The sequence below is a fragment of the Grus americana genome, chromosome 3, assembly GCF_028858705.1.
Source record: "Grus americana isolate bGruAme1 chromosome 3, bGruAme1.mat, whole genome shotgun sequence".
NCBI classification, from domain to species: Eukaryota; Metazoa; Chordata; class Aves; order Gruiformes; family Gruidae; genus Grus; species Grus americana.
Genome location: NC_072854.1, coordinates 102,624,693 through 102,639,817, shown reverse-complemented (window position 1 = coordinate 102,639,817; position 15,125 = coordinate 102,624,693). Strand labels below are relative to the sequence as shown.

Below are 15,125 nucleotides of genomic sequence, written 5' to 3'. Positions count from 1 at the left end.
TCATTGAGCCTGGGAAGATTTCTGTATCAGATGCTGTTCATGGGCTGGAGGACCTTGACATCCAGAGGGACCCTGACAGGCTTGACAGGTTGGCCCATGTGAACTTCATGAAGTTCAGCAAGGCCAAGTGCAAGGTCCTGCACATGGGTCGGGGCAATCCCAAGCACAACTGCAGGCTGGGCAGAGAATGGATTGAGAGCAGCCCTGAGGAGAAGGACTTGGGGGTGTTGGCTGATGAGAAGCTCAACATGAGAAGGGGGGTTGGAACTAGATGATCTTTAAGGTGCCTTCCAACCCAAACCATTCTATGATTCTATGAACTATCTCAAATTAACATGTTAGTAAGAAAGATTTTAGAACAATTGGATAGAACATATAGTAACGAATTTTTGGGATGATGGTATTTGCTCAGGAGTTCTAAAGGAGCTCAAATATGAAAGTGTCAAACTACTGTGCAGTGTAAAATATCCTTTAAATTGGTCTTGGTACTGGGGGAATGGAAGATGAGACAATAGTGCAGATTTCTCCAAGGGGATCTCTGGAACTAAAGAGCAGTAAGTCTGATTTTCCATACTGGGAAAGTGGGTGGAAATTACAGATAAAAAAAGGGATTCACAACTATGTGAATAAACATGACACGGGGAAGATTCCTGTGGAGCCACGTCCAACCTGTGTGTCGAGGCAACATACAAAGTCAGGTTTCTCAACTACGCTTAGTTTTATAGCACTTTCCCTGAAGTGTTCAAGGCAGTGTTCCTATAGAAGGAAACCTGATCCCTCTCCCTACTTTAGTAATGGGAAGAACAAGGCACAGAAAGATTTCATGAAGACTGTAGCAACAATAGAAGCATAATGCTATTTATCAGACTTTCTGTACCGTGTCACACTGCTTCTTACGTTAGCACTGCAGTCCGCGATACAGCAGGTAGTTAACTCCTGCGCAATAATGCTGAAGCAGTTGCTCAGTATGTGTGATCTTCTGATGTGGAAAGTATTTCATCCGCTGGTCATTAATAATAGCAGTGTTCCCTACCTTAAGAATGTCAAGTCAATCTTGTGGTTTTTCTGTGACTTTTTTTTTTTTAGTTTAGCTCCTGAACATAAAGTCATTGAATCTTGGATTTGATGTGAGTTTTTAAATTTAGGCCTTGTATTTGATGAGACTGATACAGCATTGGCTCTCAAGATTCAAAAGTGAGGCCTTGTTATATTCTTAATTTTGATGGTTAAACCTTTACTACTGAGTTGAGGAAAAAGAAAAAAAAACAGGAGGAGTTCTTTTCATGGCTCATGGACAGTCGAAGCTGATGCTACTTGAAGCAGGCAAAAACCAGAATTTCTTTTCCAAAGTCTGGTTTACCAAAATGTGTCTGATGTTATATCAAACCTGAAATACTGATATTTTTCATAGATAAAAATAATATTTCTACCTGGAAATCTCAGAATGAATTGTCTTCACACGCTTGAGCCAAAGGATTTCAGTTTGCTCTGTTGCACCAAAAGCAAATACACCCTTGTGGATCAGTTTGAAATTGTTCTTTATCTCCTGGAAGTGCTGCAGTTGCCTCATGGACCTCGCAGTCTGAAGCAGTTCCTTTCTGTGAATGTGGTTAGGCTGCCTTTTCTCTGGGAGATGAGCCCTACTTCAGTCTTTTCGCCACACTGACAGCAGTCACAGAAGGGACTCATCCAGCATTTGAACCGTCATAAATGGCACATGCTTGAAATGAAGTTTTCTCTGGGCTATACGCCATGTGCCAGGGGTTGTACGTCCATCTGCGCCCAGAATTTGCAAGTCTGCTCCTTTAGTTTGGGCTGTGGGCACTTATCAGCATAGGCACAACTCCGGCTTACCTGAGAGGGGGTCACTGGGGATGAAGAGAAGGAGAGGGTGGACAGGCTCAGTCCCTGTGTTTCTGTGCCTGTGTCAAATGCACCATACATGATACATCTTGACGCACACTAAAGCGAAGGTTCTCAGCTCAGCCTGGGGTATTTGTGCAGATGGAGGGGGTCTCAAAAAGCCTCTGCAGTCCTGCGAAAACCCTGTTGATTTTTTTTAAACTGAGCTATGCATTGCTCTTGCTATGATGCTTTCAAAACCACCACAATTTGCCATGGGAGGCAAACATTGGAAGTTGTAGACGTAACTGAAACATTCACAAAATTGTGAAGGAGTCTGCTTATCTGTGGGTCATCATTGGAAGGTCATACTGAGTTTTACCCTTTCGGTGGCCCTGATCAGTGAACTCCCCCATGCCACGTAATTTTCTTGTGCAGCTGCAGCTTTACACAATTCCAGGCTCTGTCGACCCCAAATGTGTATCTATAAATTGAATAATAGTAAAGTGATTGCTTGTTAAAATAAAGAAATACAGGCTGAGTTCTGCAGAAAAGGCAAAATGTTCAAATCATTGCATCAATTCTTAGGTCCAATTTGAAATTATTTTAGAGAGAAATATGACTAGCAAAACTGCAAAAACTGGCACAATACTTTGAAAATACACCCTTGAGGGCCAAATGAAACTTGCACAAAGCAAATCATTCAAAAATATGACTGGAAATGCTTTCTTTGCTCCTGTGATCTATATTGTGCAAAGACCAGGAGAGAGTTACAATGGCATTTATAAAGGTTGAAGTATTACCCTTCTTTTCCTTTTCTTTTTATCTTTTTTTTTTCCTGAAGTTTATACAATATATTTTCCTGCTTTTATGTTTTTAAGTTAGGTCCTGTAATATTATTTAAATGTAGACATGTGTGTATGTGCACGAGTGTGTGTTCATGTGCACGTGGTAGAATATGTAGTGAATACAAAATAGCCATGTAGGGAGAATATGGAATTAAATCTATGGTTCAGATGAAGACCTTGGAATGATAATGGTGACTCTACAAGTCACCTATGAAGTTATTCCTTCACAGGTGACATTAATTCCTGTTCTGCAAAGGCTTATTGCTGTGTGTATTCCTCTGTTTATACCTCAAGGAAGTGAAATAATACTTCAGTTATTTTTATTCTGTTAAGATGTCAAAGTTTATCTCAGCAGCTGCTGTTCACTGTAACATTTTCACTTTAAATTAATGCTAATTTATGATGTCACTGGCATTCTGACAGTGGCTGTGTAATTGGGACATGGAGATTAAAAAGAGGTACTTGGAGCCCAAGAATATACTATGCAATGCTGTCAGTCCTCCTATTGTGATCTACATGTAGCAATGGGATCTCCCTCTCTCGACCCAAAGAGAGTCATAGTAAAAGAAATTTGTGTCTTATGCAACATTCCAGAGTGATTATGCAAGAAATGAAGTTTTCATTTGAAATACTAATGCAAAATATGCACATTATAAAAGACAAAGCAAATTTCCGTTTCAAATGTCCCTTTTGACATTTTTTTTTTAAGTGTAATATTAAGTGAGATTTTGGAGCCAATATCTGCTCATTTTTAGTTGTGACATGCATGGTACAGTTTAACATGATTTTTCCCTTAAGATAGTTTCTTCCTGAAACTGATGATGGTCTGATATCAAACCTGAAATCAACAACGGGATTTTGTTTTATAGACAGTCTTTTGCTGGCTGCTGCAGTCGTGCTTTTGTGCTCAAAGTCAGAAGTCTTGAGTCTTACTTGTGATAAACACTTGCATTTTTTACTTCTAATTTTACATCAATGAAAATATTTAAGCACAGAACAGAACTAGTCCTTACTGATGCTGTGATGAGCTCTTTCTTTTTATTCTGTGCTGAAGAATACATTTCAAAGCAACATACATTTTTTGTATAATGTTTTTGAAAGCAGGGAAGAGGCAAGATGAATACAAATCTGTTCGAAACTGTGACTGAGCACAATGTGAGTAAGCTGCACTGGCGACAGCTCAGAGGGCAGGGGGTGGTCTTTTGTCCCCCAACCGCCCGTCCTCTACCAAGGTTCCTATCTGAGAATGGAACAGTCATGTCAGCCCTGACAACTGTTCATGTACGCCTTTGCTATAGCATCAGGACAGCATACTGAATCCCTTCTCCTACCACTGAAATGAAATGAGTAAAATGCTAGAACATTTATTACACATAAGTTTCCAGAAGTATGAATCAGATGGCTTTATTTATATAAAATTTAATTATATAATATATATAATTTATATTTATATTTATTTATACGAGGGAAAATGTGGGTCCCCTCCGGAATGAAATGGGTGAACTGGTTACCCAGGATATGGAGAAGGCTGAGGTACTCAACAACTTCTTTGCCTCAGTCTTCACTGGCAAATCCTTGAGACACACTGCCCAGGTCACAGAAGGCAGGGACTGGGAGAATGCAGAACCGCCCACTGTAGGAGAAGATCAGGTTTGAGAATATCTAAGGAACCTGAAGGTGCACAAGTCCATGGGACCTGATGAGTTGCATCTGTGGGTCTTGAGGGAACTGGTGGATGAAGTGGCCAGGCCACTCACCATCATATTTGAAAAGTCCTGGCAGTCTGGCGAAGTTCCCGCCGACTGGAAGAGGGGGAACATAACCCCCATTTTTAAGAAGGGTAAAAAGGAAGACCCAGGGAACTACAGGCCAGTCAGTCTCACCTCCATGCCTGGCAAGATCAGGGAGCAGACCCTCCTGGACACTATGCTCAGGCACATGGAAAACAAGGAGGTGATTGGTGACAGCCAACACGGCTTTACTAGGGGCAAATCGTGCCTGACAAACTTGGTGACCTTCTATGATGGGGTTACAACGTCCGTGGATAAGGGAAGGGCAACTGATGTAATCTACCTGGATTTGTGCAAGGCATTTGACACTGTCCCGCACGACATCCTTGTCTCTAAATTGGAGAGACATGGGTTCGATGGATGGACCACGCAGTGGATAAGGAATTGGCTGGATGGTCACACTCAAAGGGTTGTGATCAACGGCTCAATGCCCAAGTGGAGAACGGTGACGAGTGGCGTTCCTCAGGGGTCGGTACTGGGACCGGCACTGTTCAAGATCTTTGTCGGCGACATGGACAGTGGGATCGAGTGCACCCTCAGCAAGTTTGCCGATGACACCCAGCTGTGTGGTGTGGTTGACACGCTGGAGGGAAGGGATGCCATCCAGAGGGACCTTGACAGGCTGGAGAGGTGGGCTCGTGTGAACCGCATGAAGTTCACCAAGGCCAAGTGCAAGGTCCTGCATGCGGGTTGGTGCAATCCCAAGCATGACTATAGGCTGGGCGAGGAATGGATTGAGAGCAGCCCTGAGGAGAAGGACTTGGGGGTATTGATTGATGAGAAGCTCAACATGAGCCGGCAATGTGCGCTTGCAGCCCAGAAAGCCAGTTGTGTCCTGGGCTGCATCGAGAGGTGTGACCAGCAGGTCAAGGGAGGTGATCCTGCCCCTCTACTCTGCTCTCGTGAGATCCCACCTGGAGTACTGCATCCAGCTCTGGGGTCCCCGATACAAGACAGACATGGACCTGTCGGAGCAAGTCCAGAGGAGGGCCACGAAGCTGATCAGAGGGCTGGAGCACCTCTCCTATGAGGACAGGCTGAGAGAGCTGGGGTTGTTCAGCCTGGAGAAAAGGCGGCTCCGGGGAGATCTAATTGCGGTTTACCAGTACCTGAAGGGGCCTACAGGAAAGATGGTGAGGGACTGTTTATCAGGGAGTGTAGTGACAGGACAAGGGGTAATGGGTTTAAGCTGAAGGAGGGTCCATTTAGATTAGATGTTAGAAAGAAATTCTTCACTGTGAGGGTGGTGAGGCACTGGAACAGGTTGCCCAGAGAAGCTGTGGATGCCCCCTCCCTGGAAGTGTTTAAGGCCAGGTTGGATGAGGCTTTGGGCAACGCGGTCTAGTGTCCCTGCCCGCAGCAGGGGGTTTGGAACTAGATGATCTTTGAGGTCCCTTCCAACCCAAACCATTCTGTGATTCTATGATTTTCCCAGAGTATTAGCACATATTGACACCTTTTTCAAACTTTTACACTTTTCTGTTATTAAAGCAGCTGTGAATTCGCCATCTAGAGGAACATTTTGACACTTCAAAATATTTCTCTCCATGTGAACTAGTATAAAATGGAACTAGTATATGCTAATCCTTTAACGTAAGTATCCATAAAAGCATAAGTACTTTCAATAAATTAACAGATGTTAATTTTCTGCTTATTGTAGATCTCTTCAAATCAACTGGGTGTCACCAGGGCAGCCAAATGGCATTATTCTGGGATATGAACTCTTACGTAAAGCGTGGCAGAGGTGTACCCCATCGAAGACTCCAAGGAGCAGCAAAAATAATAGAATGTGCATCTCATTAGAATGTAAAAAGCATGAAAATATCTGTGGAGAAGTGTGTTATCATCCAGAGTTGAAGGTACATGTATATTCTTAAGTTAGCAATGTAATGCAAAATTATACTTTTAGGAATAAGTTTGTAAACTAAGCCTCTTTAGTTATCAGAGGAAGGTAAGTGGAGGATTCTGCTTCTTTTGATGTTTTAAAATCAAGGCTCTGATATGTGTCTTGAAACTTTTTAAAATCAAATACGGATGTTTGCGTTCAGCACAGGGATAGCTGTGCAAAAATCTCCAGCAGTGTATGTGAGTCAGCTGATGACAAGTGATTCTGCTGTCTTAAGTCTGTGATTGTTTACTTTATTTCTCCTTTCAGAAGAAATGGTTAGCGTTTATGAACGTGTCTTGCATTAACACTTTCATTTGGAGCAATAGCGCAGTTCTGAATTGAATCCTCAGACTGTTTTCATTTACTACACGCTGGTTCAGGGTAGAAGTGGTTTTAACACATGCGAACTAAATCTCTTGCACAGGAAACTAAGCCAGAACCTGTGTTTCAAAAACCCTTCAAATATGCTCCAGCTCTGGATGGGGACTTTAGGCTCCCAACCAGTCTGTGGACCACCTCACTTCACAAGTATGCATCTGAAGTTTCTTCCCTTCAGAAAGCTTTGCTCCATGAGCATAGTGCAGATATGTTCATCCCAAGGAATCAGGCTGTATCTGATCCAAAGTAAATCTCACAAGCCACGTGTAAAGGCAGTTTGAGGAATCTCAGTACCAACCTCTTGAATCCACTGATACAATCCCATTGTGCCAAATTACATGGTGGGTATATATGTATATAGATCTCTGTATGTATTTTTGTATCCCACTTGGAATAATCACTTTTGCTCAGCTGCGTGCCATAGATTGCACACTGTAAGCTACTAGAGGAGATTCTGTGTCTGCTCAAGTATTCAGGTATCTGTGAAGCACAGGATGATAGTTCATATGGCTCCTTTGGCATAAAGTGATCGCACTGGACCACTTAAAGACCACAGGAAATTTTCTAGGTGTATACAGAATTTCAAACCCTGCATGGCAAATTGTGGTTATTAACATGACTTGTGGGTTGTGTCCGTCCGTGTGGGCCCCCCCCTCCAATTCTTCCTTGGCTAAATGCTTAATAACCAGATTCTCCAGTACAGAAAATCTGTTTAGATTCAGCTACAAGTGGGTGGCTGTTAAATGACAAAGATGAGCAGCTCTGAATGGGATCCATTGTGATTTGTCAGATGTATTTTTAAATTATGGCTATTTTCAGGTTAATCTTCATATGAGTTCCTGTTTAGGAGTAGGATCAATAGCGTAGCGGGAGTCTGTAATGGTTTTTATTGACAAATGAGGTAGAAAACTCTTAGCTTGAAAGTAAGGTTTAATGTAATGAAATAGTGTCCTTATTTGTCAAAGGAATCATCACATGTTCCGTAACTAAAGCAAAAAAATATGTATTCACAAGATTCTCTGCAGAAGAGACAGTAACTAAGGAAGTGAGCTATTTGAGGGACTGAAATCAAGGTATAAATTATTCCAGCCAACACAGCTGTCCTGGCTGTGTCCTCTCCCAACTTTTTGTGCACCCCCATGCACACTGTTATTGAGAGCAGCCCTGAGGAGAAGGACTTGGGGGTGTTGATTGATGAAAAGCTCAACATGAGCCGGTAATGCATGCTTGCAGCCCAGAAAGCCAACCCTATCCTGGGCTGCATTTAAAGAATCGTGACCAGCAGGTCGAGGGAGGTGATCCTCCCCCTCTACTCTGCTCTCATGAGATCCCACCTGGAGTACTGCGTCCAGCTCTGGGGGCCCCAGTACAAGACAGACATGGACCTGTTGGAGCGAGTCCAGAGGAGGACCACGAAGATGATCAGAGGGCTGGAGCACCTCTCCTATGAGGACAGGCTGAGAGAGTTGGGCTTGTTCAGCCTGGAGAAGAGAAGGCTCCAGGGAGACCTTATTGCAGCCTTCCAGTACCTAAAAGGGGCCTGCAGGAAAGCTGGAGAGGGACTGTTTACAAGGGCATATAGTGGTAGGACAAGGGGTAATGGCTTTAAGCTGAAGGAGGGTCGATCTAGGTTAGATGTTAGAAAGAAATTCTTTACTGCAAGGGTGGTGAGGCTCTGGAACAGGTTGCCCAGAGAAACTGTGGATGCCCCATCCCTGGAAGTGTTCAAGGCCGGGTTGGATGGGGCTTTGGGCAACCTGGTCTAGTGGAGGAGAGTGTCCCTGCCCACAGCAGGGGGGCTGGAACTAGATGATCTTCGAGGTCCCTTCCAACCCAAACCATTCTATGATTCTGTGATTGTTGGGTCATGTTGAGCTTCTCATTAACCAGCACCCCCAAGTCCTTCTCCTCAGGGCTGCTCTCAATCCATTCCCCGCCCAGCCTATAGTCGTGCTTGGGATTGCACCGACCCACATGCAGGACCTTGCACTTGGCCTTGTTGAACTTCATGCGGTTCACACGAGCCCACCTCTCCAGCCTGTCAAGGTCCCTCTGGATGGCATCCCTTCCCTTCAGTGTGCCAACCACATCACACAGCTTGGTGTCATCAGCAAACTTGCTGAGGGTGCACTCGATCCCACTGTCCATGTCACCAGCAAAGATGTTAAACAGCACACATGTATGAGTTAAATTTGTATTATATTAATTTAGTTTTCTTCTCTGGGTTTTTTGGGGGCTTTTTTCAATCTTTGTGCATTTATGGTAACTTTGAGCTTGAAGAGCGTCCATATATTTTTATAGCTTCCTGACTTTCTAATTTTTTCTAATTAAATTTGCATTATTTTGTTATAATGGCCTCTCTGTATTCTGAGACTCTGTGGTTAGGAGTGGGTGCTATTTGGTTAAGTAATGGATATATAGTAAATGACTGGAAGGTCCACAGGAAACTGAAGCACTCATACATAAAATGACATGGGAGTAATTTTTGTGGGTGAATTGATTAAGATTTCCCTCCCAGTACTTTGCCTGGTTTGCTATGTGTATCTGCACCGGCCATCCAAAATGTCTGTAAGAGATATCTGCAGAGCTCCTGGCACATCCATGTTCCTTTCAAACTGGAGTCTGTGACAGGGACCTTATGTGGCAGCCCTCTGTCACACTTTTATATAAATCACTGTCAGTCTATGCCAGCTATAATGCTGAAGCATTTTATGCTAGTGTATGTGGTCTTTAGATTCGACAGTCTACTGGACAGAAGTGAAGAAAAGCAACACTGACCAGCATACGCTGAAAAGAAAAGCCCCTTATCACAGTACCAGCTGCTATTTGCCATACATTAATTGTACAGCCAAATGCAAAGAGATGCCACTGACAGTTAAACGCTGAGCCGCTTAAGTAATGTTCAGATCCAGAATAATAAACAAGTTTTTTGTTCATTTGATGATAGGCTGGTCAGCAAAAACAGGCAGATGTTATATACTTTGTTCCAATAGACAAACAGGTTCTGGAGTTCTCGCTTTTGCTCTGGTCATTTACTGCACTTTGTATACAAGACACAATGGGTCTAATTCCACTCTTACAATTTCCTTGAATTCAGGAATATACAGTGAGAGGAAAAGTAGACCTTTTATACAAAAAATAATTTGGAGATATGTCTTGGGCTATTTATTACTATTTCCGTATGGATTTATGGGTGACATTTGGCATTATCAGCTGGCTATTGTAAGACGCTGCAGAAAAAGAGGGATTTGTTATTTCTTATCTACATAAGAGATATAATCCCCTCCATCCATAGAAACCAAAGTGTTTCAGTAATAGGAATACAAGGGTGTGTTTCCACTGCACAGCAGAGCGGGATGCAGAGACCTTTCGGCTAACGTTGGCCGAGTTGAGTCAAGCTGAGCAGCACAGTTGTATCAGAAAGGCAGTGCTAAATAGCCCAGGTGGAGGGTTGCACTGGTGTATATACGTGTGTGCTGCATTTGGCATCCAGGTTAGTATCTCTGCATAGCACCGTGCCGGGTACATAAACCAACTTGCTCAGAGCTGTCTTGGGAATCTCTAAAAGAGCAGGTGATCTTTTCACTACCAGGGACATGTCTACATGGCCATTCATGGGCTTGTGTAGGCCTGATATTAAGCTGAATGAAGACCAAAAAAAAGATTTCTGCTACCCCAAATAATCTTTGCATCAGATCCCTACTTCTTCTTTCTAGTTGTGATCCCATTTTCTGCTTCAAAATTAGAAATCTTTGTTATTTTAACTAAAGCTAACACAATGCTGTGCCTGGTATCCTTACCCTGGTGTTTGTAATCAGACTTGGATGGATTTCTTGACTGCAGAAATAATTTAGAAAGGTGGGGTTTGTGTGTAGTTTTGCAAAAAAACTGAGAATACACTCTCAGGATCAATTTTGTCAGCTGCCAGGCAGGTCATAATGTCCTGTGTACCTTTTACAGGAGCAGCCTGTGCTGCTTGGGTGTTTCCAAGCTGCCAAAATTGAGTCTTTTCCTGGCTGTTTTCAGTAAGGTGTGATCCATAACTCTACCCATATTTAAAATCTCAAAACAGACATCAGCTTGCAGAGCGTGTATCACGAGCTCTGCAGAGATGTACTCAATTAACAAGGGAACGTGCCCTAGCTTCACCCCTCGGGGACCATAATCTCAGTACCGATATGGAAGGCATTCCTCTCTTATCCATGTAGCTTCTGTTGTTACTGGCATCCTGAGGTGAACACTGAAAATAATGAGACAGGTCAAGTCAAAATGTAATTAAAATAGTGGCATAAAGGCTAATAATTTCTGTACACAATGGATCATGAGTATGAACATCACTGGTTAAAAAAGTCCTGACTGAAGGTGCTAATACAGCTTCAGCACTCTTTATTTTCAGCAGCAACAAGCTGTATAAATCGGAAGTTAATGAACTAATCAAATATAACTCTGACATTACTAGGAAGTACAGGCTTTACTCATCGTAATTAACATGTGCCATTTGTTAAAAACACCAGCAGGACTCTTGTCTTTAAGGACAGGAGGAGCAAAACAGTGGCTTGATAGCTAGCCTCAAAGGCACAATTTTCAGGAGTGAAAACTAACACATCTCGACACTGGTGAAGGATACTCCATCCACATTTATGTAAAATTTACTATTAATGCTAGCAATATTGTGCAAACTCTTTTCAAGTTCTTTCAGGCTTAGAGAACCTTTAAAAAGATAACACTTTGTGTATAATGTGTGTTATAACACACCTGAAGGACAGGAAATGAAATTCATTTTAGTAAGCTAATATACAGTGATTTGTAATGGAATAACAATAATTTCTGCTCATGGATTTTAGATCTAAGGCGGTACAAATTACCAAAAGAGAACAGGAGTTTGAGAAAAGAAATGGGTGAGTAAGTATACTTAGGAAGAAAAAGCGTCTATATAGATTCAGAGATAATTTAAGGAAAAAAGAATGAGCCTTGCTAATTTAAAATATTCCCTCTCACATGAGAACATGATGGGTCAATCATTACTCTGGTGTTTGCTCCACAGGCAGAAATTTTTAATGAACTCCTGTAGCTAATAGGAATTCCTTAGAGTGTTTTGTGAATTGCTATTTCACAAAGTGGCTCTGGCAGCAAGCGTTTGACAAGAAGGATAAACATGGCTGCCTAGCACATCTGTTTATTTGAGTAAATCAGTGCCTAGCTCAACTGGCATGTGTCCATAAGGCCAGATAATATCTTTCTGCAAAGTCTTCAGCAAGCAGAAGGATAAGGGAATGACACAATTTTAATTAAGAGAGAGTTGCATAGATAAGTTTGGAGTATTTTTAAAAAATGTTAAAATACTCTGTAATCCTGCCGGATTTGATATCTAGTTACCGTGCGCTAGGGTGATGGCTGAGCGGGCCTTTCTCAGGTATCATAACAAGCCCTTCCTCCTGCCCAGCCCTTCCCGGTTCCTGTGCTCCTGGCTCACACTCCCTCCGTGGGCTTGGATGGGAGGATAACTGCAGGATTGATTTGTACGTAACTCAGTCTACCAGTATTTTTAAGGGCTCCCATGATAGCTAAGGATGAACATCTTCTGTCATCTCCATAGACAGTAAAGATCTCCTGGTTAGCAAGCATATGTCAAGCATTCAACCCTCTGTACGAGGGTGAGACCTCCGACCTGCCTAAAATGATGGTGTCACTGTATCTGATTGCTGGGAGGCCTCTGCTTTCATGTGCATAGTAACACCATCCAGTTGGGACTGTCACTTTTAGATCTAAGAGGATGAGATAATAATAACCTTTTGCCACTATAACTTTCAATCCATCTGCTTTTCTTCTTTGTCAATGACATAATTTTAGCATTACTTGAATGCATTTTATTTTATGGATTGATAATGCAGAATCCTTGGGCTGAATATCAATGCAAATAGAAACTAACTATCTTTAGAGGACTGCCAAAAAAGTGTTATTTAACAATTTACAGCTGACTGCAGAGGATGTTATGGAGCTACATGATAATAGCACCAACTATATCAATCGGTAATGCCAGATGAGAGTCTGAATGTGTTTTAGAGCTGACTGGACCCCTTTTTGGAAGCTGTCTATAGGGTATTGAGAAATACTGAGGATCTTAAATCATTTTTAACAAGGAAAAGTAGCTGCTGAAACTATGATAACACACCTGGGTGTTCAGCCGGGGATTTTTTGAGGGGATTAAGGAGAAAAAGGAGACACGCCACTAATAATGCAGTCTTACGAATAACGTTCCAACCAGAATGCTTTAGAGTTAGTACTAAAATGGCCCTCCCCATGTCCGTGTGAAATACACAGAGAAGCTGTTTCTACTCAGGATTCACAAGAGAGGGGGCATTTCTTAACAGTGGAAACATCGCATGGAAAGTAAAATGGCTGCTCAAGCATTTGAGTCTGGATAATGCCAAAGATGTGCACGTTTCTTTTTCTGAAAGACGGAAGGACACTGTTCAGGTGAAATTTGGGTGGTGCGTATCAGTGAAAAGAAGGAAACAGTACAGGGAGGACAAATGAAATCCATGAAAAGAAGAAATTAGGCTAGACAGATCAAAGAGGGAGACACAATCCCAAGGAGCACACAAACTGGGACCAGGAACGTAGGAGGAACGTGTATCTGGCCTCCTTTCACGCAGACATTTACTGGCTGTGGTGTCTCGAGCTCCAGGTGCAGTAAAAAGGCCAGGACAGAGGCCATTCTCTACAAGTGTCAAGAATTGTGGCTAAATGTGATCTATTCTGAGGACAGTGGCAGGATAGTATTTGATTTGATATTTTTAAGAATGCTTTTAAATGACTTGGTAATACAGAGACCAGCTAATCTTCTAGGTTGCTTTGGAGCCAGTTGTAAACGAAGAAAAACTCAGTCTGGAGTGCGTGCCAGTCATAAAAAAATATCCAAAAGATGGGAAGCAGAGAAGAGGTGAAAAGCAGAGTTTTATCTGACATCTTAACTAATGATCTGGAAGAAAGAACAGTAGGTTAATTAAATTCATAGATTGGATTATATTACCAGTGACAAGGTGGACAGCAAAATAATATAATAGGACCTACAGAGACTCAAAATTCCTGAACAGAAAATGACAAAATTCAGCTACGTTGGTAGGCTAAAACAGATGCTGAATGAGAAAGTGTGCTGGAAAAACAGAAAACTGTGTGACAGTTCAAAGCATATAAGGTTATAAAACCTCAAAATATAGTGAGGAAACAAGAACACTTTCTGCCCTACCTCATGTTAATTTTGGGTTACGTATTGTTTATGTATTGTAAATTGTAACTTCAGAACCTAACCTAATACCCCCAAGGGTGAGTAAAGGCCACTCAAGACTGAACAAAACAAAGCATCATATATTCATGTAGAAGTCAGAAAGAATTTGTTTATGACTTCAGAAAAGTAATAATATTGTTTCTGCATGTATAATTTATGTTAACATTATAAATGTAATACAAATTAGATGTCCTGAGCCTAGTAATGGACATTTTTAAAAGTTTTTTGTTAGCTAGCAATTAAAGCACCCAGGTAACCAAAAGATCTTTCTAGAGGAACACTTTCTTTCTTTGCTGCTAAGATAACCTGATTTAGGACGTGGTTAGAGAAGGAGTGGAAGTGCTTCATGTCAAAAGAAAACAAAGGAGCAGCCCTGCTCTAACATCTGTTCTGTACTGCCAACTGCATTTGCCGTCTAGCTGTAAGAGGCGTCCTTCTGGCTCATACAAGTTGCACCGACTGTAGGTTCTGAGGTTCCAATTTTTACGAGGGTTCTTCTGACTGTTCTAAATGATTTGCTGTGTATGCAGTGTGCAACTCCATCGACACAGGAGTAAGTGTACAAATAATTATTTGATTGTTCAAGCGTATCATTTTCTCGACAGCACCTAGAAAGAAGTCTGCAGTTAAAAGGCCTTTTCAAAATTCATTTCCATGTAAATTTTATTTTGAAAAAAAATAATCATTATATAAATGCTATTCTCTTGAGACCACATTGTCTGAAGAACTGTGGTCATAAATAAGTGATCATGTGCCATAAGAAGAAAATCCCACTTATTTTTATGTGAAAGAAAACCCAAGAGCTGATATGGGGAAATACTATTTTTTAGTTCTAAGAGTTTCATATGACATGTCTCATCATAAATGAATGAATAAATAAATAAATAAATAAGAATTGGGGAGAAAAGAAAAGAATGAGGTGATGGTGGATTATATCTACATATTGCAATCTACTCCACATTGAGAGACTCAAACAGCCTGCAAGGCATATGAAGATGATTCATATTAATGGACTATTTTATTAAGGTGCAGTATGGTTGAAAGCCACAAAATAGCAGCATTCTGTCAGATACACAGTAGTTTACTGAAGT

At 41.7% G+C, this 15,125-nt stretch overlaps 1 protein-coding gene across 1 annotated transcript in view; it reads left to right on the top strand.

Annotated features, from left to right (window-relative positions):
* Window positions 1-15,125, top strand: part of USH2A (usherin) — a 395,461-nt gene that overhangs the window by 288,396 nt on the left and 91,940 nt on the right. Inside the window, exon 47 of the mRNA XM_054821392.1 lies at window positions 6,141-6,339. Within this exon, the coding sequence (XP_054677367.1) occupies window positions 6,141-6,339 (199 nt within the window). The remainder of the gene's footprint in view (window positions 1-6,140; window positions 6,340-15,125) is intronic.